At 36.0% G+C, this 22,621-nt stretch overlaps 1 protein-coding gene and 1 long non-coding RNA gene across 4 annotated transcripts in view; one reads left to right on the forward strand and one right to left on the reverse strand.

Annotated features, from left to right (window-relative positions):
- Positions 1–22,621, forward strand: part of PRKG1 (protein kinase cGMP-dependent 1) — a 1,078,644-nt gene that overhangs the window by 1,039,060 nt on the left and 16,963 nt on the right. For both annotated transcript variants that reach the window (XM_033841580.2, XM_033841582.2), the window contains exons 11-12: positions 16,341–16,480; positions 17,599–17,688. In XM_033841580.2, the coding sequence (XP_033697471.1) occupies positions 16,341–16,480; positions 17,599–17,688 (230 nt within the window). The remainder of the gene's footprint in view (positions 1–16,340; positions 16,481–17,598; positions 17,689–22,621) is intronic.
- The window catches only part of LOC117308450 (uncharacterized), a 108,456-nt gene that overhangs the window by 7,057 nt on the left and 78,778 nt on the right, over positions 1–22,621 (reverse strand). The gene's annotated exons all lie outside the window — the stretch shown is intronic.

Below are 22,621 nucleotides of genomic sequence, written 5' to 3' on the forward strand. Positions count from 1 at the left end.
GAGAAGAACGCAAATAAACACAGACTCAGCTCTCAACTTCCACCCATGAAATAAAAGAATACACTATAAGGTGACTAGAAGGGCTCTTTTGAGGTGGCAGTGCTCCCAAAGATAAACATCATAATTTCTCTTCTGAATAAGGTAGTTTACTTTGTGCCAAGATGTATTCCTCGTCCCTGAAAATTTTATGTAAACACTTTCAAAGAGAGATCCCTTCCGTGAAGGGGAAGAACAGTCTCCTTGTGTATGTTAGTAATGTTGAAAATAGCCATGTCCTCTTAAATAAAATGAAATGATTTATCTTGCTTTCTAGAAATAAATATAAAAAAGATGATTCTGAATGTTTCACTGTAGCTTATCAGCTGTATACATTTAATTTATTGCTAATTCATATTCTGTCCTTCATATTAACATCCCCCATTGCGCTGACATATACCATATATTAGGCTAAACACTGGGCTAAGAAATCAGGAGATTTTGTGGGCCAGATGGCTTGGTACTTAGCCCCAGCTTCAGTTAACTGCCTTGCAAATTCACAGTAAGAGTGGGGAGATCATCAATACCCCAAAAGTAACAAGCTAAACCAATGGGAACCACTGTCTGGTCATGGCTGCAATCTCAGATTCCACCTTCATGAACAAAGCAGTTTCAATGTTTAATGCGACTGTTTTTCGTAGATAAGTTAGCATAAGCAAAAAACCAGTAAACACATGTTGAACTGGCTTAACTACGTGTGAAGTACGAAATCTTGTGAAAATTTTGAAGTAGAAAAACAGAGAAAGAAGCTATACTTTTATTAATATCAGAAAGGGTGAAGTTTGAATATAGCATATATTAGGACATTAAGATCTGATTATAAGCCATTTGATTAAAAGTCTTCCAGTAACAGTTTAAAAAAATTATAAAGTTATTTATGTCTAACATCTCAAAAGTGTGATTAGAATGCAAAACCTCTCATAAATTAATCTGTTCACATCTCAGAGAGTTGAATTTTGCCATATACGATTCTCTCTAGATCATTTAAACTCATTTTAAATCTTCACTGTGTCAATAAATGAAAGAAGTTTAAGTGTCAGCTTACGATACTCAACTCCATCTATGTGAAGTTTTAAGTTATAAGTGTGCTTGTAAGTATTAGAATAAGTTGAATTATGTGAAATATTCAACAGTTAAACTATTTCATGTAGTATTTCTTTATATGAGTGAGATTATGCATAGAAATTAAATCTTAAGGGAAAGAAACTATTTGATTATGAAGGAAAACAATTTAAAGTGCATCATAGGTAATAAAATCAATTTTAATATCCCTACAAAATGAAATAGGGTTTATTTAACACAAGTACTGTAGGGAAGAGAAATGGTGTATTTAAATTTCACATTTCAGGAAACAATCTTGAATCAATGTAGGTAGCCTTTTGAGTCAAAATGTAGCAGTGCTAATTCCCTATTAAGGGAAATCACAAGCGCTCTTTCCTTTGCAAATGATTTCTATAAAATAGTCCAAACTTTTGTTCATGTTGTAATTGAAAACAGAAAAGTATGAAGTTCTTTTTCTTATCTGCCTCTGAACTAAAAGTTAAACGTCTTTTTAAAAAATTAAAATGAAAACTATTTTCTCTATGAAAATTGCTTCACATATTTTTAATTGAATTTGAATTTAAAGGTACAGATATTTCCTTATGTTTCTTATCACTAGCTGTAAAACTGAATTTTAGGTCTCAAGGCAAGTTACAGAGAAAATGGCGTTACATTTTGATAAGAAGTTGAGGTGACCCTGGGAAGGAAAACAAGGATGAAAAGCAGAGACTGTCTCCTGATTATCACTTGTGCAAATGGCAAGTGGGATTAAACGAAAAAGAGTAGATAAAATAAATTTTAAAAAGCTACTTTTTCTAGGTTCTTTGTTCTGAAATTGATATACCTCACCATTAATATAGATAACTTAGTGGCTATCTATGAAATAAATTTTACACATAAAGTCTTAACTATAAAATCGTACAACAGGGCCATGCCCCTGTGCTCATGGCTGAATAGTTTCCCAACTCTGACATCGCTATTCAAGTCATGGTCCATCCTTTGCATTCTCTGTGTCATTTGGACATGCATCATGCAGACGGTGACAAGTTCCCTATGTTCCTCCCTGTGTATCCTATGGAACAAACCAGATGCCGTGGTTCCTTTTTAAGTTTTAGACATTGACTAGGGAAAAGAAATCTGTGATATTATTGTGTAATGAAGAGAGACAGGTAAATAATAGAACTGTGGATAACTAGTGAGAAAAGAGGTTTTAACAACAGATTGAAAACAGAAGTTTATAATTAAGATTATGGTTAATGTTTCCTGAACTTTATAGTACTATTACACAGAGAAAAGTAATTCTCACATAAGAATTCTTTTTTTTTGGTTAGGAAATGTTGAGGAGTACAGTCCAATACTACTTTGTAGAATAGAAGCTTTCTGTGCCCTTAAAAGATGTCACTTTCAGTAATGTAGTTAAGTCGGTTCTTCCTGAATACTTGGACACATTAGTATGTCATGTCCAAAAAAGTTATTTGCATTAGAGCAATAACACTGCTTTTTCTTTCTCTTTGAAAAAAAAACTTCCTTAAATTCAGACATTAATTTTTCCTGTTCCTTCTATTTCATTCGGGTGGTTGGAACAACTAATTTAAAACCAGATTTAATTATGAATTGTAACAGGAAAATACTATTTATAAGTATCCATTTTAATTAGCATTCCCACATATCTTGGAAGTCATGGTAATAATGGTAATTCTTACATAGCACTTTTTAATTTTCAAAGCACTTTCACATACACTATCTGATTTGGTCTTACAATATCTGTGACTATAAAATAATGTGGTTTTATTCTCTAAGTGAGGAAAATGAGGCTCCAGATATTATGAACTTGGGTATGATTGTAGTTTGTACATTATTAAAATAATAAAAGACATTACCCAGCAAATATGTATTATTTTGACTAGATAAGTTTTAAGAATTGTGTGATAGTTATGTACATTTTGCTTAAAATGACCCATGATCCCACCTTTTTTTTGGACATGAGGACTTCTTTGAATTTAGGACTTTTAATATATAGCAAATAGAGAAGTCATAAAAAAGAATAAAATTTTTTATAAAAATGTTAATAGTTTACAGAAACTAGAGTAAAAATGAAAAACAGTTTTGATTAATTGGGGAACTTTTATTGAAGGGGTAAAGATAAGCATAGAAAGAAAAACATTTCTGACATTTAGTTCCTTAAAATGTAAATTAAAAATATACCTATCTCACAATCAATAAAGACAAGAACTAAAAAATATAGATACACATATTTTCTGGCTTTTTCTTATTTTAAAATTCCTTAAAAGCTTTTTTGAGGTATAATCTACTTACCACAGAATTGTACAATCACCACCACAATCCAATTTTAGAACATTTCCATCACTTTAATAGAACCCTTGTGGCCCATTTGCAAATGCTCTCCATTCCTACCCTCAGCTCCAGCAACTACTAATTTACTCTCTCTCTAAAGATTAGCCTTTTTTACTGCATGTTTTCTTACACTAAAACTTTGTTTTACACTAAATATTTTTATTTTCTACATGTATAATTGTAAATTTAGTTCAATATGGATCTGAATACAAAGGTGTTTAATACACAGCAACTTCATGCCTTTTTTCTTTTTGAAGTTTATGGTGATTTTATGGCTCCTTTATTACCCTACTTCAGCTTTGTTACTGTACCCAACTGCTACTGAACAGAGCTGTTTAAGTTGTTTCCTGAACATGGAGTTTGAGGCCAGTATCTGATAGGTTGTGAAGCATTGTCTGGCAATAGGGGAGTATTGCAAAATGATGGAGACAGAACAACCTAGTGTTTATACATGTCTAGAGGGTCTAACAGTTGGCTTGCTGGTTTACTTGGTTGTTAAAGTTTTATTATGCGTCTTTTGCCTCTTTTGGTGAATCTGGTTGAGAACTGTAACCAGAGTAGAGAAAAACATACTCCCACAGTTTGGCACAGTTTATCTTATAGAATAGGACCTATACATTTTTCTCAGTCTAGGGTTTTCTTTCTCTTTCTTTCCTTCCCTTCCTTCCTTTATTCCCTCCCTCCCCCGCCACCCCGCCTGCCTTCCTTCCTCCCTCCTTCTTTCCATCTTCACTTATAGAACTTTTCTTTTCACTATAGGCCTTGTCATGAATTCCATAAATTACCTCAATTTGGATTAAATGTGAGCTACTTAAATTTTACAATACAGACCATGGCCATATTGTTCCTGGATTACTTAGAAATCTATTTCCTCCCTGTTTAAAGACAGCCCAAAATAAAGAAATGATTTTATGCCATCCCATGTAACATGGATTGCCTGATTAAATTGTGTGCTGGTTTGTTTAGAGAAAATATTTGCCATTCCTGTTTTGCTGTTGTCCAGCTATTACAATTAGGATGACTCTGCCTAGATTTCCTTATGCCTTGGAGTCTGTTTTAGTGCTCTTCTTGGGAAAGCTACTACTATTTCTATCCAGCGCATGTTCTTTGACAATTAGTAACACAGAAAATACAACAGTTAAGAAGCAGATCCCCTTTACGCGTTGGGCTTGAGAGAACAGAGCAAATAAAACCTCCACATCCCAGGAGAATATGCATGTGCTGTAAACTCAGGGTGATGCTTCCAGAGTGAATCATCATGCTTCCTTATGCCACCTTTGTGTTACTTGGGTAATTCCCCCTTTATCCTTTGGCCCAAGCTATTGCCACAGGTTTGTTGGGCTGTTTCCATAAGGTTAAATATAATGAACGTGCTTTCACAATGCATATTTATTATGTCAAATTTCAGGTTCATAGAATCTTCCAGCTGGAAGGAACCCTTAGATGTAATTTAGTTTGGCCCTTCATTTTCTGAGAGGTGGCCTGAGGCCCAGTAAGATTATATGACTAAACATAAACCTATTAGTGAAAGATCGAGGACTAGAACCCAGGTTTCCTGTGTAAGCTTTTCTTTTCTTTTCTTGAAATATAGTTGATGTACAAATATTATGTTAGTTTCAGGTGTACTACATAGTGATTTGATATTTGCCTACATTATGAAATGATCACTGAAGTTAAGCCTAGTAATCATCTGTCCCCATACAGTTATTACAATATTATTGACCATGTTCCTTATGCTGTATGTTACATCCCTCTGACTTATTTATTTTATAACTGGATGTTTGTACCTCTTCATCCCCTTCACCTATTTTACCACCCCCACTTACTTCCCCTCTGGCAACCATACATTTGTTTTCTGTGTCTATGAGTCTCTTTTCTTTTAGTTTTGTTTGTTTGGTTTGCTTTTAGATTCCACATATAAGTGAGTTCATATTGTATTTCTCTTTCTCTGTCTGACATTTCACTTAGCATACTACTCTCTAGATCCATCCATTTTGTTGCAAATGGCAAGATTTCATTTTTTTATGGCTGAGTAATATTTTATTTTATATAAAACACACACACCACATCTTCTTTATCCATTCGTCTATTGATGGGCACTTAGGTTGCTTCCATATCTTGGCTATTGTACATAATGCTGCTATGAACACTGGGATGTACATATCTTTTGGAATTAGTGTTTTGGGGTTTTTTGAGTAAATACCCAGAAGTGAAATTGCTGGATCATATGGCAGTTCTATTTTTAATTTTTTATAGGAACCTCCATACTCTTTCCACAGCAGCTATATATACCAATTTACAAGCCCACCAACAGTGCATGAGGGTTCCCTTTTCTCCACATCCTCACCAACATTTGTTATTTGTTGTATCTTTGATGATAGCCATTCTGAGAGGTGTGAGGTGGATTTTCATTGTGGTTTTGATTTGCATCTCCTTGATGATTAGTGATGTTGAGCATCTTTTCAAGTGTCTGTTGGCCATCTGTATGTCTTCTTTGGACAAATGTCTATTCAGTTCCTCTGCCTACTTTTTAATTAGATTGTTTGGGGTTTTTTTGATGTTGAGTTATATGGTTTCTTTGTATATTTTGGATATTAACTCCTTATTAATGTGATGTTTGCAAATATTTCTCCCATTCAATAGGCCAACTTTTTGTTTTGTTGATAGTTTCCTTCACTGTGCAACAGATTTTTGGTTTGGTATAGCCAATTTGTTTATTTTTGCTTTTGTTTCCATTCCCTGAGGAGACATATTGAGAAATATATTGTTAACACTGATGTCAAAGAGCCTACTCCCTATATTTTCTTCTAGGAGTTTTATAGTTCCAGGACTCATATTTAAGTCTTTAATCCATTTTGAGTTTATTTTTTGTACATGGTATGAGAAAGTTGTCAGTTTGATTATCTTGCATGTAGCTGTTTACTTTTTTCCAGAACCATTTATTGGAAAGCCTGTCTTTTCCCCAGTGTATATCCTTGCTTCCTTTGTTGTAGATCAATTGACCATATAAGTGTGGGTTCATTTCTGGGCATTCTATTCTGTTCCATTGATCTCTGTGTCTGTTTTTGTGCCAGTACCTACTGTTTTGATTACTGTAGCTTTGCAGTATAGTTTGAAATCAGAGAGCATGATCCCCACCCCACCCCACCCCCACAAATTTATTCTTCTTTCTCAAGATTGCCTTGGTTACTCAGGGTCTTTTTTGTTTCCATACAAATTTTAGTGTTGTTTGTTCTAGTTCTGTGAAAAATGCCTTTTGCTAGGGATTGCATTGAACCTGTAGATTGCCTTGGGTAGTACGGTTATTTTAACAACACTGATTCTTCCAATTCATGAGCATGGAATAGCTTTCTAATTGTTTTTGTCATTTTCAATTTCTTTCATTAATGTCTTCTAGTTTTCAGGGTACAATTATTTACCTATTTGGTTAGATTTATTCCTAGGTATTCTTTCGATGCAGTTATAAATGGGATTGTTTTCCTAATTTATCTTTCTGATAGTTCTGATATCTGAACTATCAGACAGTGTATAGAAATCCAACAGATTCCTGTATATTAATTTTGTATTGTGAAACTTTACCAAATTCATTTATAAGTTTTAATAGTTTTTTGGTGATGTCTTTAGGATTTTCTATATATAATATCATCTCATCTGCAAACAATGACAGTTTTACTGCTTCTTTCCCATTTGGATTCCTTTTATTTCTTTTTCTTGCCTGATTGCTGTAGCTAGGACTTTCAGTACTATGTTTAATAAAAGTGGTGAGAGTGGGCATCCTTGTCTTATTCTTAACCTTAAAGAAAATGCTTTTAGCATCTCACTGTTGGATATGATGTTGGCTGTCACTATGTCATGTATGGCCTTTATTATATTGTGGTATTCTTCCACTATTCCCACTTTGCTGAGTTTTCATTATAAATCAATGTTGAATTTTGTCACAAGATTTTTTTGCGTCTATTGAGATGATATTTTTCAATTTTTTAATGCGGAGTATCATATTGATTGACTTGCAGACATTAACCATCCTTGCATTCTTGGGATCAATCCCATTTGATAATGGTTTATGATCATTTTAATGTATTGCTGAGTTTGGTTTGCTAATATTTTTGTTGAGGGTTTTTGCATCTATATTCACCAGTGATATCTGGCCTGTAATTTTCTTTTATTGTGGTATCTTTTTCTGGTTTTGGTATCAGGGTGATGGTGGCCTGGTAGAATGAGTTCCAAAACATTTTTTTCCTCTTTAATTTTCGGCAGTAGTTTGAAAAATATAGGTATTAAGTCTTATTCAAATGTCTTCTAGAATTCACCTCTAAAGCCGTCTGGTCCTGGACTCATGTTTGTTGGGAGTTATTTTTTATTATAATATTATTATTACTACTACTACTATTATTATTATTGATTCAGTTTCATTACTGGTATTGTTTGATCATATTTTCTATTTCTTCCTGATTCAGTTTGGGGATATTGTATCTTTCTAGGGATTTATCCATTTCTACTAGGTTGTCCATTTTATTACCATATAATTGTTCATAGTAATTTCTTATGATCCTTTGTGTTTCTGTAGTGTTGATTGTAACTTCTCCTCTTTAATTTCTGATTTTATTTTTGGGTTCTCTTTTTAACTTGATAAGTCTTGCTAACAGTTTATGTTTTAAAAGAACCAGCTCTTAGTTTCATTGAGAGTTTTTTTTTTTGTCTCTATTTTATTTATTTCTGCTCTCATATGTATTTTTTTTTCCTTCTACTAACTTTTGGATTTGTTTGTTTTTCTAGTTCCTTTCAGTATAAGGTTACATGTTTTTATTTGATATTTTTCTTGTTTCCTGAGGTAGGCTTGTATGACTTTAAACTTTACCCTAGAAGTGCTTTTATGCATCCCATAGATTTTGGATTGTTGTTTTTCCATTCTTATTTGTTTCCAGGTATTTTTTTGATTTCCTTTTTAATTTCTTTAGGGACCCAATGGTTGTTTAGTAGCATGTTTTTTTAGACTCCACATGTTTGTGTTTCTTGCAGTTATTTTCTTTCAGATAACTTATAGTTTCACACCATTGTGGTTAGAAAAGATGCTTGATATGATTTCAGTCTTCTTAAATTTATTGAGACTTGTTTGGAGGCCTAGCATGTAATCTGTCCTGGATATTTGTTCCATGTGCACTTGAAAAGAACATGTATTTTGCTGTTTTTGGAAGAAATGTTGTATATATTAAGTCCATATGATTTAATATGTCATTTAAGGCCAGTGTTTCCTTACTGATTTTCTGTCTGATCTGTCCATTGATATATTGGGTGTTAAATTTCCCTTCTGTTATTGTATTACTGTCAATTTCTCCCTTTATAGCTGTTAATATTTGCTTAATGTATTTAGGTGCTCCTAAGTTGGGTGTACATATATTTGCAGTTGTTGTATCTTCTTTTTGGCTTGATCCCTTGATCATTACATAATGCCCTTCTTTGTCTCTTGTTATAGTCTTTGTTTTAAAGTATATTTTGTCTGATATTAAGTATTGCTACCCTGGCTTTCTTTTCATTTGCATTTGTATGGAATATCTTTTTCAATCCACTCCCTTTCATTCTGTGTGTGTCTTTAGATCTGAAGTGAGTCTTTTGTAGGCAGCATATAAATGGATCTTGGTTTTGTATCCATTCAGCTATTCTATGCCTTTTGATTGGAGCATTTAGTCCATTTATATGTAATGTAATTATTGATAGGTATGTACTTACTGTCATTTTGTTAATTGTTTTCTGGTTCTTTTTGTAGTTCTTTTTTGTTCCTCTCTTCTTCTTTTGCTCTTTTTCCTTGTGATTTGATGAGAATCTTTACTGTTATGTTTGGATTTTTTTTCTCTCTTTTTGTGTGTTTATCTATTACAGGTTTTTGCTTTGTGGCTCCCATGAGGTTCATATATAACAACATATATATTATTATAGTAATATTTTACATTGATGAGCTCAAGGTCAAACACATTCTAACAACTCTACATTTTTACTTCCCCTCTCCTGTTTAATTTTTTTGACATCATGTTTTGTATCTTTTTTGTGTGTATCCCTTAACTACTTACTGTGAATATAGATAATTTTACTACTTTTGTCTTTTAACCTTCCTGCTAACTTTGTAAGTAGTTGATCTATTGCCTTTACCAGTGAGATTTTTTCTTTTTATAATTGTTATATTTCTAATTATGGCCTTTACTGCCTAGAGAAGTTCCTTTAACATTTCTTGTAAAGCTGGTTTTTGTGGTGCTGAACTCTTAGGTTTTGCTTGTCTGTAAAACTCTTTACCTCTTTCAAATCTGAATGATAACCTTGCTGGGTAGAGTATTCCTGGTTGTAGGTTTTTTTCGTTTCATCACTTTAAATATATTGTGCCACTCCCTTTTAGACTGCAAAGTTTCTGCTCAAAAGTCAGCTGATACCTTATGGGATTTCTCTTGTACATAACTATTTTCTTTTTTCTTGATGCTTTTAAGATTCTCTCTTTATCTTTAGTTTTTGCTATTTTAACTATAATGTGTCTTGGTGTGGACCTCTTTGGGTGGATCTTGTTTGGGACTCTGTGCTTTCTGAACCTGGATGTGTTTCCTTCCCTAAGTTGGGGATATTTTTGACTATTATCTCTTCAAGTAAGTCCTCTGTCCCTTTCTCTCTTCTGCTTTTGGGACTCCTATGATGTGAATGTTAGTACACTCAATGTTGTCTCAGAGGCCTCAAACTATCCTTATTTTTTTTTAATCCTTTTTTTCATTTTTCTGTTCAGCTTGGGTGATTTCCATTACTCTGTCTTTTAGATCACTTATCCATTCCTCTGTATCATCTAATCTACTTTTGATTCTTTCTAGTGTATTTTTCATTCCACTTAACGTGTTCTTCAGCTGTTTTGTTCTCTTTATATCTTCTAACTCTTTGTTGAAATTCTCTGTTTAGCCATTCTTCTCCCAAGCTCAGTGGGCATTTTTATGAACATTATCTTGAACTCTTTACTGGGTAGAGTGCTTATCTGCACTCCATTTAGTTCTTTTTCTCAGGTTTTGTCTTGTTCCTTTGGTCAGAACATATCCCTCTTTCTCCTTATTTTGCCTAAGTCTCTGGTTTTATTTCTGTGTATTAGGTATGTTGATTATATTTTCTGATCTTGAAGAAGTGTCCTTATGTGGGAGATAGCCTATGTGTCCCAGCAGTACACTCCCCTCTGGTTAGCAGAGCTGTATGCTCTAGGGGAGGCCCCTCTGTGGGCCACTTGCACACTTCTGTTGTTGTAGGGCTGACTACTGTGGGTGCGCTGGTAAGCAGGCTTGCCCCACCCAGGCCAGTTGGCTCCAAGGCTGTACGTCATGCAGTGGCTGCAGGCCCCACTGGAGGGTAGGCTTCCTGCATAGCTGGTGCTAGTCCCACTGGTAGTGGGGCTGAGTCCCCACACAGCAGTATGCATGACCTGGGCCAGAGAGGCAGGGTGCATCTTGGGGCAGGTGCCAGCCTGGGTCTGGTGCCGAGTACCCAGCACTATCAGGATAGACAGAGGATTCCAAAGTTGCACTTGCCAGCGCCTGTGTCCACATGGTAGAATGAGCCCCCTAAAATGGCTGCTGCCAGTGTCTTCATCACCAAGGGTGCTCCTACTTGCCCCCTGCCTCTCCAGAGGCTCCCTAAGATTAGTAAGTGGGTCTGATCCAGGGTCCTTTCAAACTACCGGGACTTGGAGTGTGTGAGATTTTGTGCACGCCCTTTAAGAGTGAAGTCTCTGTTTCCTAAAGCCCTCCTGCTCTCCCAAACACAAACCTCACTGGTTTTCAAAGCCAGACGTTATAGGGGCTCATATTGCAGGTGTAGGACTCACAGGCCAGGGAGTCCAATATGGGACCTGGACCCCTCGCTCCTTGGAGAGGACTTCTATGATTGTGATATTCCTCCTATTTGTGAGTTGCTGACCCAAGGGTGTGGGTCCTGACAATACTGTGTTTTTGTCCCCCCCTCCTGTCTCATGGTAGTTCCTTCTTTATGTTTTTAGTTGTAGAAAATCTTTTCTGCTAGCCTTCAGGTCGTTCTCATAGATGGTACCTCTGTAAGTAGTTATAATTTTGGTGTGTCTGTTAGAGGATGTGAGTTCAGGGTCTTCCTACTCTGCCATCTTGGCCACCTCCTCCTGTATAAGCTTTTCTAAGCTCACTTCATCATCTTTGTTCTATAGTATTAGCTTACCTAAGTGACTCATCCTTTCTCGTTGTGCATGGAAATGTAATTTGAACTAGTTTACAAAGGAATTTTGCATAATAATAGGCCAAGTGATATTGACAGTTCAAACCTTATATTTAATAAAACATTTTAATTACAGTATAGTTCAGAAATTCATTTTCTTCCAAAATAATGAAAAGATATCTGCAGTGCAAAATAAACTATGAACTGTTAATAACAAGTTAAATAGATGAATGGACAAACAGATTCTAAGGACCAGCTCCCAGTCATTGTCACTGAGCTAGTTTTAACCTTGCTCTGATCATAACCCTCCTTCCTCGCAAGAGCGAAGAATTAGGTCCAACAGGAGACAAGCCTTTATAAAGCAAGTACCTGCCCCAGATAAAAGAAAGCATGTATTTAAATACAGCCAGCAATTGTGTCTTCAAAGCTCTTTATAATGCTGGTGGCATTGCCTCTCACCTTCAGGTCAGTATTATTTGGGCACCAGCTAGAACCTGATAGTTAAGAACGTGTCAAAATCTTTGTCAAAAATTCCCACATTAAGATTCACTTTGCTCAAGGATACATTCCTTCAAATGGCAACACAGTGATTCACACTGAAGTACTGTAAATGAAACTTTTTCCAATTTTAATTTCTGATATAGCACATAGCATTACTTGTAAAACATAGAATATATTGAGTATTAGCATTTTCTCATTCATGTCTCCTTTCTAGAAACCTTGAGAGTGAAACCAGTATGGTACAAGGGCCAGCAATCTTTTAGATGTAGCTTCTCAAACCTCTACTATTCCCTTGGTAAAACTGAAGTGGATGGGGTGGGAATAGGAATGGGTACAAAGTGGCATTCATCCTGTGGTGGATCATATTTTGAGAAAATTGCTTTGGCCTGAAGAGACCATTAAACTAAGAAGCACAAAAGAATAAAGGCAACTAACTGAATGTGTTCTCTGTTCCAGACACTGTGTTTGATATATAGGCCCTTTTATTTCATGTTCACAGGTAACCTAAGAGAATTATCCACATATTACAGATGAGGAAACAAAGAGTTTCAGAAATTTGTCCAAGATCACAATCAAAAAAAAAAAAAGGTTGAGATTTAAACAAAGGTAGTCAAATTTCAAAGCTCACCTTCTCAACCAGTGCATTAGCCTGTACATCTAGATGGGGTTAGGATAGTCTGCAAAGACAAACCTGGGAATCATGCCTAACCACCCAGGCTGGGAAGGATTCCTGAGCAAGAAGAAGAAATGTATTCCTTTCCCCTTCTTTTGCCTTCCTCTGTTCACACTCAGCATCTATGTCATATCTCTAGCTGGCCTGCTACAAAATCATCATCATCTCAAACTGGCACAAGTGGACTTGGTATAATTAATTTGACCAACAGGACAAATAAAAAGCACACTAAATTTCACCGTAAAATTTTTCATGTATTAGTTTTGTGAAAACACTTTCATAATAAAGCATAATAGCTTAGGCTCTTGAAATACAAATTGCTGTAACTTACACTGAGAGTTTATATTGAAAGAAAAAATTATGGCACGTACTTTAAGGAGATGAATAGTGTGGCTCAGCCCGAACTTGAATAGGTTGCTATCCTATACAGAACTTCTCAAGGTCTTTGCATACATGGAATTCTAATAGAGTGGTTTCCACTGAACCAGATCCTTTGAGAGAGTCAGACAATAATAAATAGCTATTCTGATTTAAAAGAGACTTAAAATTTTTTTTTCCATGACCAGAGTCATTATTTTTACTTACCATAAAAGTGAGATATGCTAATTGTATAAAAATTGGGCGATTCAAAAAAGTTAAAAAGAGCTAAATCAACTAAAAATCTCCCTAAGAGAAAACCATTGTTAACATATCAGTGAACACATTTCTTTTTGTCTCTTCATAAATTTATTTTGTATTTAGATGTAGATGGATAACTGTCCCCAAGACCCAGATGAGATTATCCTAGAGATGATGTTACTAATATAGTAGGCTTTTGGGGAATAATATCACATTTTAGTCATTCAAGGAAAAGCAAGGTTAAGAAAACATCTTGTAAATATAACGACTGAAAATTCAGAGCTGTATCACATAGTTATTTGTCATGTATACTTCCTGTGAAGCATCAGCATTTAGAAATCTTTTCTTCCTTTTTTATGAATAATGGCAGTTTTGGAAAGAAGAAAAAGAGCAAATGCTACATACTCGTCATTTATAGCTTCCCTTGTTTTTATCCTGCTAACCTCAGAGATACACAGTACGGAGCTGAGATACCAGCTCTCTTTGTGGCTTTGCCAGTGATAAGTCATCATGGCTTATTTCATCCTTTCTTTGATTCCTTTAGTCAACAAACATTTAATGAGCATTTATCCTTTGTCAGGCACAGTGGACAAAAAAATCCCCAGTCTTGGGTTGCTTACAGACTGGTGAAAAGAGACGGATACTAAACAAGTAATCAGAATAAACATTTGGTGCATTCGCTTGTGATAAGAGCTATAGAGAACACTGAAAAAGGGAAGGGAGAAGTAGGTGATTACTCTTTTATGCAGACTGGTGTGAGGAGAGACTTTCTGATTAGGAAACATTTGAGCAGAGAATTTAGGGAACTGAGAGGGCAAGCCCTGAGGATAACTGTGAGACAATATTCAGGCAGAAGAACAGCATGTGCAAATGGCCTGAAGCAAGAGCTTGCTGTTATGCTCAAGGAGCAGCAAGATGGCCAGTGTGACCTGAGCACAGTGAGCAAGGAGGAAGTGAGGCTTACAGGGAATGGGGGTTCAGATAATGTAGGGCCTTGTCGGACTGTGTGACAGCTTTGTCTTTACCATGAGTGAGACGGGAAGCCACTGCAGTGTTTTGAACAGAGAAGTGACATGATCTGGCCTTGTTTTCAAGACAACATTTGATCTACCCAAGGTACACGTAGAGAGACCATCACTGAATGCCCATGCGGTGGCACTTTCTCATTTAAGGTCCCAATAACTCCATACGGTAGGTGGCGTTATCCTCAGCAAGAACTGGGCCTCAGAGCAGTTACTCAACTGCCTAAGAGGACTGAGAGAGGCCTTAAGTGGAGTCAGGATTTAAGTCCAGACCTGTTACCCTAAAGCCAGGGTTCTTTCCTCCTAACCTGTGCACCAGTTAAAATGTGTGTTACCATCTCTAAAGAGCATAATTTGTACATTAGGTGTGTGATCTACTCTTCAGTCATTTACCTGGGTCAGACTCTAAAGAGGGAATACGATCTGATTTCTTCTCCTCTGAGTGTTAGTACTCTGACACAGCTCATTTTTCATGTCATCTTTCTTATCCAGATTTCTTTTAGAAGTGGGTTTTCACATTTTTGTATTTTACTATGAACTATAGCTGAATTCATTTGTATCACACTCATCTGTCATCTCAAAGAGTTTCACAAATGGAGTAGAGGGCCTTTAGCTGGTTAAGGCATTTTCAAATATCCATTTTCCCCTCTAACCTGTCATATAGATTCTCAGATGCTGGCAGCAAACTGAGGCCTATTTATTTGAAGTGTCCTCGTGTTTTCTTCCAAAGAGCTTGCCACATTAATGTTCTCTCAATGGAATTCAGTCTGTCCATGTGTACATGAGCAATACACTTAAGACCTTCACTATCCCTGCAGCTAAAGTAAACAGTTCACAACTAAAGAGGGGACAGCCACACTTCAGCTGAAAAGCAGGAACAGCTTATCATGTTATTTCTCCAAGGCTTTCATTAGTTCAGAAAAACATGGGCTGTTTGGTATTATCTTGAGAATTCTGTGGTTTGAGAACACTCAATGGTAACGCTTTTATATTGCCATTAAGTGATTAGCTCAGTTATCTCTCTTCTTTTCCTTGCAAGTCACCTTGTTGAAATATTGTGTAAAACAGTGAACACAGACCAGCAGCCTGTCTGAGGAACGTCATCTGGAGGACCCAAGCTCTCTCCAGAGCCACCGAGAGCCATGTGGGGCTGTAACAGAGGCTTGGAAGCATTGGGGACATCAAGGTTCAGCTTAGGTCTCCCAGTTAGTATAACTAAGGAGTAAGGTTTAAGGTCAGACAAGATTAAAGCCATCATGCCTATTTGAGAGGAAAAGAAAAGTAGTTTCCAAAGTCTTTAGAAAGAAATCTTGTTACTATTTTTTTTTTTAATGGAAGGGAAAGACTGTGAGATAAAAAGAAGAAATAACAGTACACAAATTTTCAGTCTCAGCAGAGACAAGGGTCTATCACCGAATTAAATAACTCTAGAAATGTTTGTGGACGAGGACTAAAAAGAGGAAAAGCATATAGGACCGTATGGTCCTACTTTTTCCACACTCGAAGTAAAACTGGAGAAGGAATTCGTTTTTATTTTTACTTTTCTGACTGAAGGAGAAAAACTGTAAAGTATACTCAAACACATTATCTGAAATGAAATGAAATAATACAATGAGAATCAAATACACTTTCCCTCTTCTAATCCCAGTGGGCACAAAACTAATTGGCAATCCAGTTAGTGAAGATGCATCAGTTCCAGTGGAATGAGATTGGGCAACAGCTGTGAGCCCTGGATTTCAAACCCAGCTCCAGCAAGGCTTTACTGTGATACAGGTGGTGTTTGGGGTGTCATTTCAGTGCTCCATGCACCTGTTAATTTGGGGCTAAGAATGCATTCTGTTATATTAACTCTGTGGGTTTTTTTTTTCCTCACTTACTCCCTTCTGGCTTTCTTTAAGGTCCAACTGAAAAGTGAAGAATCCAAAACCTTTGCAATGAAAATTCTCAAGAAACGCCACATCGTGGATACGAGACAGCAGGAGCACATCCGCTCGGAGAAGCAGATCATGCAGGGGGCTCATTCCGATTTCATAGTGAGGTAAAGACCCTGTCCCAGGGCTCAAGTCCCCAACTCCAAGTGGAAAAGCAACCACATTTGCACTCACTGTTACATATCTGATTCACACAAAGAAACATAATTTTTAATCTGATTTTAAAAAAGTTTTTACTAAATAAAAAAACACTAGGGCTTCCCTGGTGGCTCAGTGGTTGAGAGTCCGCCTGCCGATGCAGAGGACACGGGTTCGTGCCCCGGTCCGGGAGGATCCCACATGCCGCGGAGCGGCTGGGCCCGTGAACCATGGCCGCTGAGCCTGCGCGTCCGGAGCCTGTGCTCCGCAACGGGAGGGGCCCCAACAGTGAGAGGCCCGAGTACCGGAAAAAAAAAAAAAAAAAAACACTAAAATTTTGATTCTTTTTTTTTTTTTTTTTTAATGAGAATCAGATTCTGTGAAAAGAACATGTTTTTCCCAAAGGAGATATCAGAGTTCTTAATGTTCCATTTTTATCCTGTTATTCCAAGAACTCTGCATAGACCTCTGGTGCATGAAAGACAAAATACCAAAAATCAAACTATTTTACCTTGAATATTCTTTATTTGCATATTTTCTGAAGTTGTTAAAAAATGAAGTGACTATCCCATCTCGGTATTTTGAGAGCACTGATAAGACAATGGTTTTTTTTTTAATACGCAGAAGCTTTTCTAGTTAATTTGCCAGCGGCACTTGACGAAAACAGGGTATCACATGAATTTAAGTGAACAGTGCATAAATGTCATACACATCTATATTTTAAAGTGTCACCTACTGAATATCCATGCACACTGCATGTTTATGACCACTAAATATCGCTCAAGAGGCCACACTTGAAACGTTAGCCAAATTGGAATTAGAGGAACCCCAGGAAGCCCTCTTGGTTCATAATCATTTGGATTAATCCATTTCAAAGGAGAGACTACCCCCTACAGTGTGAAAATCTTAGTCATGAGCCATCGCTTCCTTTTTCCTCTTTGTGAATTTAGATCTTTCTCATTCTTTTAATAAGATTTCAAGCTTGGTAAATCAACAGCAAGACTGTAATCCGGGCACCGAAAACATTTACATGCTTTTAAAAGACAGTAACGTTTATAATCTTTGTTTTCTTGTTTGCAAATCACAGATTATACAGAACATTTAAGGACAGCAAATATTTGTATATGTTGATGGAAGCTTGCCTAGGTGGAGAGCTCTGGACCATTCTCAGGGATCGGTAAGAGTTTTACGAAATTTCTATCATGTCTTTGAAAATGTAGTTGACTGTGATGGTTTGTAAGAAGAGTCAATTTTTATAAAGTATAGAAGTCATATTTACATATGCTTGTATTTCAAAATGTAAGTATGTGTCACAACCCACTATCTACATGTGATTGACTGTAAATAGGAAACTCACTCTGTTTCAGATTTGTAACCAATGATATAGGATTAGTCCACCATAAAAATGGTACCTGTCAAGGTACATGCAGAGGCTTTAGTTTAACTTGAATATCACAATCAGACAACTATACACCTAGAATTCACTTCATTGCTGTTAACAATGAAGAGAATTAAAGTTATTTTATAGTCGCAATCTAGATTAACTGTCAGTTGGATTGTTCCACTCATTCTCCAGACGGGCTATCTTTCCTAACACTGGGAATTTTTTCCAAAGTAACTTTTCCCTCTACCTTTACATTGCTCTTTGGTTTCAAAATTAACAGAAGTTTCCAACCATCCCTTTCAGGACTTACCTGGTCTTGGGAAGAAAAAGAACCCACTTAACACTCCTCTTTGCCCTTTCAGGGCAAGTAAAGTTGGTCTCTTTAGCGCTTATTTGGTTTTTTTTTTTATTATTCAAAATTAATTTTCTGTTTCCTATTTATGTATAGCAAACTATCATTTAAAAAAAGTATTCTACCAACCCTAAATGTTTACTTAAAGAAAAACTACAATTTTCTGTGAATGACCTAATAACATTCAAAAGGCATATTTGTTCCTTTGAATATTCACCTTTAGACATCTTTTTCTTTTCTTATTTGTTACAATCTCACCCCACAGGCTCTCCTTCATCAGGTAACATCTTTCAGACTCAGCTATAGACAGCCCTAATGTCCCCAGAAAGCCATGTTATTTTTTGACAGTATATTATTTTGTAGATATCCCAGAATAGAACTAGTTCTTTATAAACTATTGCTTTGAAGTCTCATTCCTAATTGTATCCTTATGGTACCTTCATATCTTTGTACCCGCTGCCCTTTCAGGTCTTTTATTCCCACTGCCTTACTTGTATATGACAAATGGGTTTCTTTTTACCTTATTGTGTCCTATTACGTTAATGGTTTTTTTCTTAAATTCAAGGTAAATATGCCTATTAGGGAATGTATCATTTTGGCACTAGGGAACAGGGTTAACATCCGTACTGAGCCATTATATCATACTGTATTACTATATTACTGTTAATTAATTTTTGGGTACAGATTATACGCCAGGCATTGTGGTAGAGGCCCGGGATAAAATGATAAATAAAACAGTTGTGGTCCCATGCCTCATACAGGATGTAGCAGAAAGTTAATATTCTGATTTGTGAGTTAATATCTGGTTTATCCTAATGTGCTTCTACTATATTATTTTTGATCTGACCTTCCAATACACTGATTTATTTGAAATCTCTTCCCTACTTTGTTCTAATTAGAAGAGGAGATTTACTGGTAGAAGTAAACATTAAAGCAATAATAAGCCACTTAGGGAAAGGAACAGCAATTTTAAACTTCTATTAACTTCTTTAACAAGACACCAACAACAATAAAATTTTTTAAATAGCTTTAAAAATAATAAAAGTTAACCTAAAGTCCACTCAAACATGCATAGACATCAATATTCAACTTATTTTTTGCAAGGAAACTGTTTCATATTTCTCCTTAGTTAACTTGATTTTGCATTTTTGGGGGTACATAAATGCTAGCCAAGGCTTACAAGTGAGATGTATTTGGATTTGTCGGGGTAGCAAAGGAATGCTATCAAGAAGCAGCTTGTCTTGGGAGGAGTGGATGGAGGGAGAAGATCAGTGATGGTCCTTTTTCTACCTCCACCAGACTGCTTACTGACCCTTTCTTTTGTCTTCCCTTTTATCTTCCTTGGATTTGGGGTACACAGTTGCTGAGTCCCCCCAGTGTACTAAATATTCATTAAGGAGGCATGATCCAGAGAAATAGCAGCTACCTGATCCTTCCTAAAGATTCAGAGGGGCTGAAGCCTCGACATGGAAAGCAATGAAGCTGTCGTATATAAAATCATCTCGGACTCATTGTCCCCTGCCAGCTTTCTTTTTTAGATATTCAATATGTATGTAGCCTTACTGCTTTTATTCCAAGAGACTTTTTTTTTTCCTACGTAAGAAATTGCTAAAGGGAAAGCATAGTTTTGGATATCCAGGCTCCAATTAATACTGTCACAGACTAGCTTCCTCATTGCTTGTTTAAACCGGGGCTGAGAAATCCTAAAGATTAACTGTTAGAACCAAAAAAATGCCAAGAGAAAAAGGAAATTAATTATGCTATTTGTCACAGTGTATATAAAAGTATCCTCAGTCAAAATAAACCTTTTTGTTCAGTTCCTTTAGTTTTCCTCTCGGGTCCCAGTAAGTAGTAGTAAGGGAGAAGCTATTCTGAGAGCATAAAGGAAATGTATTGGTGGGAAGGTTAATCTGAAGAAAGGCTTGTGTGACCTCTGAGCCTCAGGGATTTAGCGCAGGAAGTCTCCTATAGCAATGACATCCTCCTTCCTTCACCTAGCAGCTGAGCTGACCATTTCCTGCCTCTCACTCTCTTTCTTCTCATCAGCATAGAAAAAGAACACAGAGCAGTTTTTTATTTGTTGTCAGGAAGAAGGAATTAAAATGATACCATATATACAAACAGATTTTGAGGACTATTAAATTTTTTTTTAATCTTGGAAATAGGAACTACAGCACTGAAATGTTAATTGTTGCAATTTCCCTGGTTTGTCCTTTAATTAGCTATCATGTTTTATCTTATAGTTTGTGACTTTTTTCCACAAATTCTGTTCCATTATTTGGAATATACAAACTATATTTTATTCACTTCTTCTCTACAACAGTTACAGAATTGTCAACCACAACTTTCTTAAAAATGTAAGTGGTTGAGATATATATATATATATATAGAGAGAGAGAGAGGTTATTAGTATATATTACAGTTATTAGTATATATTACATTAATATTAGTATTTAATACATATTCTAATATCATTTACTTAATTTGAATTTTTTAAAGTGTACGTTAATTTTTCCTACAGAACGTATTAAACAATTACATAAGAAACCATAACTATCACATCTCACTTCTGGTCTCGAGTCTTCCTGGATGTGTTTTATAAGCCAGCAAGTGACTTTCTATATACACTCTCCTTAATTCCAGCTATTTTATGGGAGGTGATTACTTAAATTCCATCTTAGATGACCCATTAGGTGGAATCTGTGTCATTTCTTAATTTGGTTGAAAGTCCTTTAAGGAAATGAGTCCGTTTTCATAATAATTTAGCCTTCCTACTTTGGCAATAAACCTGTAGCATGCTTCAGGTTTATATACTCACTAATGATTGTGGTCACTAGTCAATGAAAAGAGGGAACTTGTCTTTCAGTGAGAGATGCTTTGTCTTTGTTACATTCTGCCATTTCAGGACTTGGTTATGGCAAGTTGATTAAACACTGTGATTACATTTTAATTTGAGTCTATCAATAAGTATACATAACCCTCAAATCCCCTGAAGCAAATTGTTGTTATCTACTGCCATCTAGCTAAGATAAAACACCTACTCCCTCCTGAAGAGGATATAAGGACCTATCCCTTACCTGTTAATTGAAATGACACAACTGTCAAGGCATAATATATTATTTCAAAGAGCTATATAGGGGAATGATTTCTTTCTTCAAGCAACTTTAACTGTTGATAAAACAAGCTTTTGTTTTAAATCAAATTTACATTGTCATTTCCGATTCTAATAGTAATTTTTCATTGTGAATCACCCTAATGCTGTGGTTTTTGACTGCTTTCCAAAAGGGTATTTTAAAATTCACAAATTACCTACATCAAATATTTAGTGATGAAACTGTGTTGCCGGTAAACATTTTGTGTGCATATATTGTGTTGATTTGTCACATAACACAGAAACAGATTTGAGACAAATTTTTTATTTAATTTTTAAAATCAGTTACAAATATATTTATATATGGGAGATACTCAATACAGATCTGTTGAAGGGCTAGAAACCAGCTTTCTAGAGCTCTCCAAATTCCAAAATGGCTCAGAAACAAGCTGTCAAGAACTGAAGACCCAGTGATGGATGTTTATGGTCAGTTCCCTTCATGATGAAAAAAGGAAGGTTTTGACTGGTAAGCAATATAAGGATAATTTTCACCTGTACACTTGGGAGAAGCATGGAGAAAGTGAAAAGAACAGAGATTAGCAGAAAACGCTTCAGAGCTGACTCATGGCAATTAGCCTTTGCAGTGAGAAGCAGCAAATGTTGGGTTGGCCCAAAAGTTCGTTCAGGTAACATCTTAGGGAAAAACCCGAACGGACATTTTGGCCAATCCAATATTTCAGTAGTAGTGATAGAGTTGCAAACTCCCATCCCCAAGAGACTGTCCTACATCAGTCACTTTTCCTAGATTAAGACACTGGAGGCGCTAAAGAAGAGGTTTTGGTGCTCAATAGTAATGGCTACTACTTACTGAGTACCAGATGTGTGCCAGGCATTTATTCTAATACACGCCTCAAGTTCTTTGTATCCTCACAACAACCCAAAGAGAGAGTTTCTGTTATTAGTCTCATTTTGCACATGACAACACTAAGACCTGGAGAGGTACAGTCAGTTACTTAAGATTAAACAGTAAGTGGAGGCCAGATTTGAGCCCAGGACTTTGCTTCATTCAGAGCGCACATTCGTAACCTACGGCCTCCTCTGATGAATTGGAGTTTGCATTAGGATGTTTTTCGTCTTTCTGCTAATGATCAGCTTGTTCAGAATATAAATATGAATACCATTCAGAGATGCCATGAGAAATTGATCTCTCATTAAGTGTGTACTCTCTTTACAGAAACAATGCATTTGTCCATTTGGTTCCATTTTATTAACAACTGAATATT

Source organism: Tursiops truncatus, chromosome 16, assembly GCF_011762595.2.
Source record: "Tursiops truncatus isolate mTurTru1 chromosome 16, mTurTru1.mat.Y, whole genome shotgun sequence".
NCBI lineage: Eukaryota > Metazoa > Chordata > Mammalia > Artiodactyla > Delphinidae > Tursiops > Tursiops truncatus.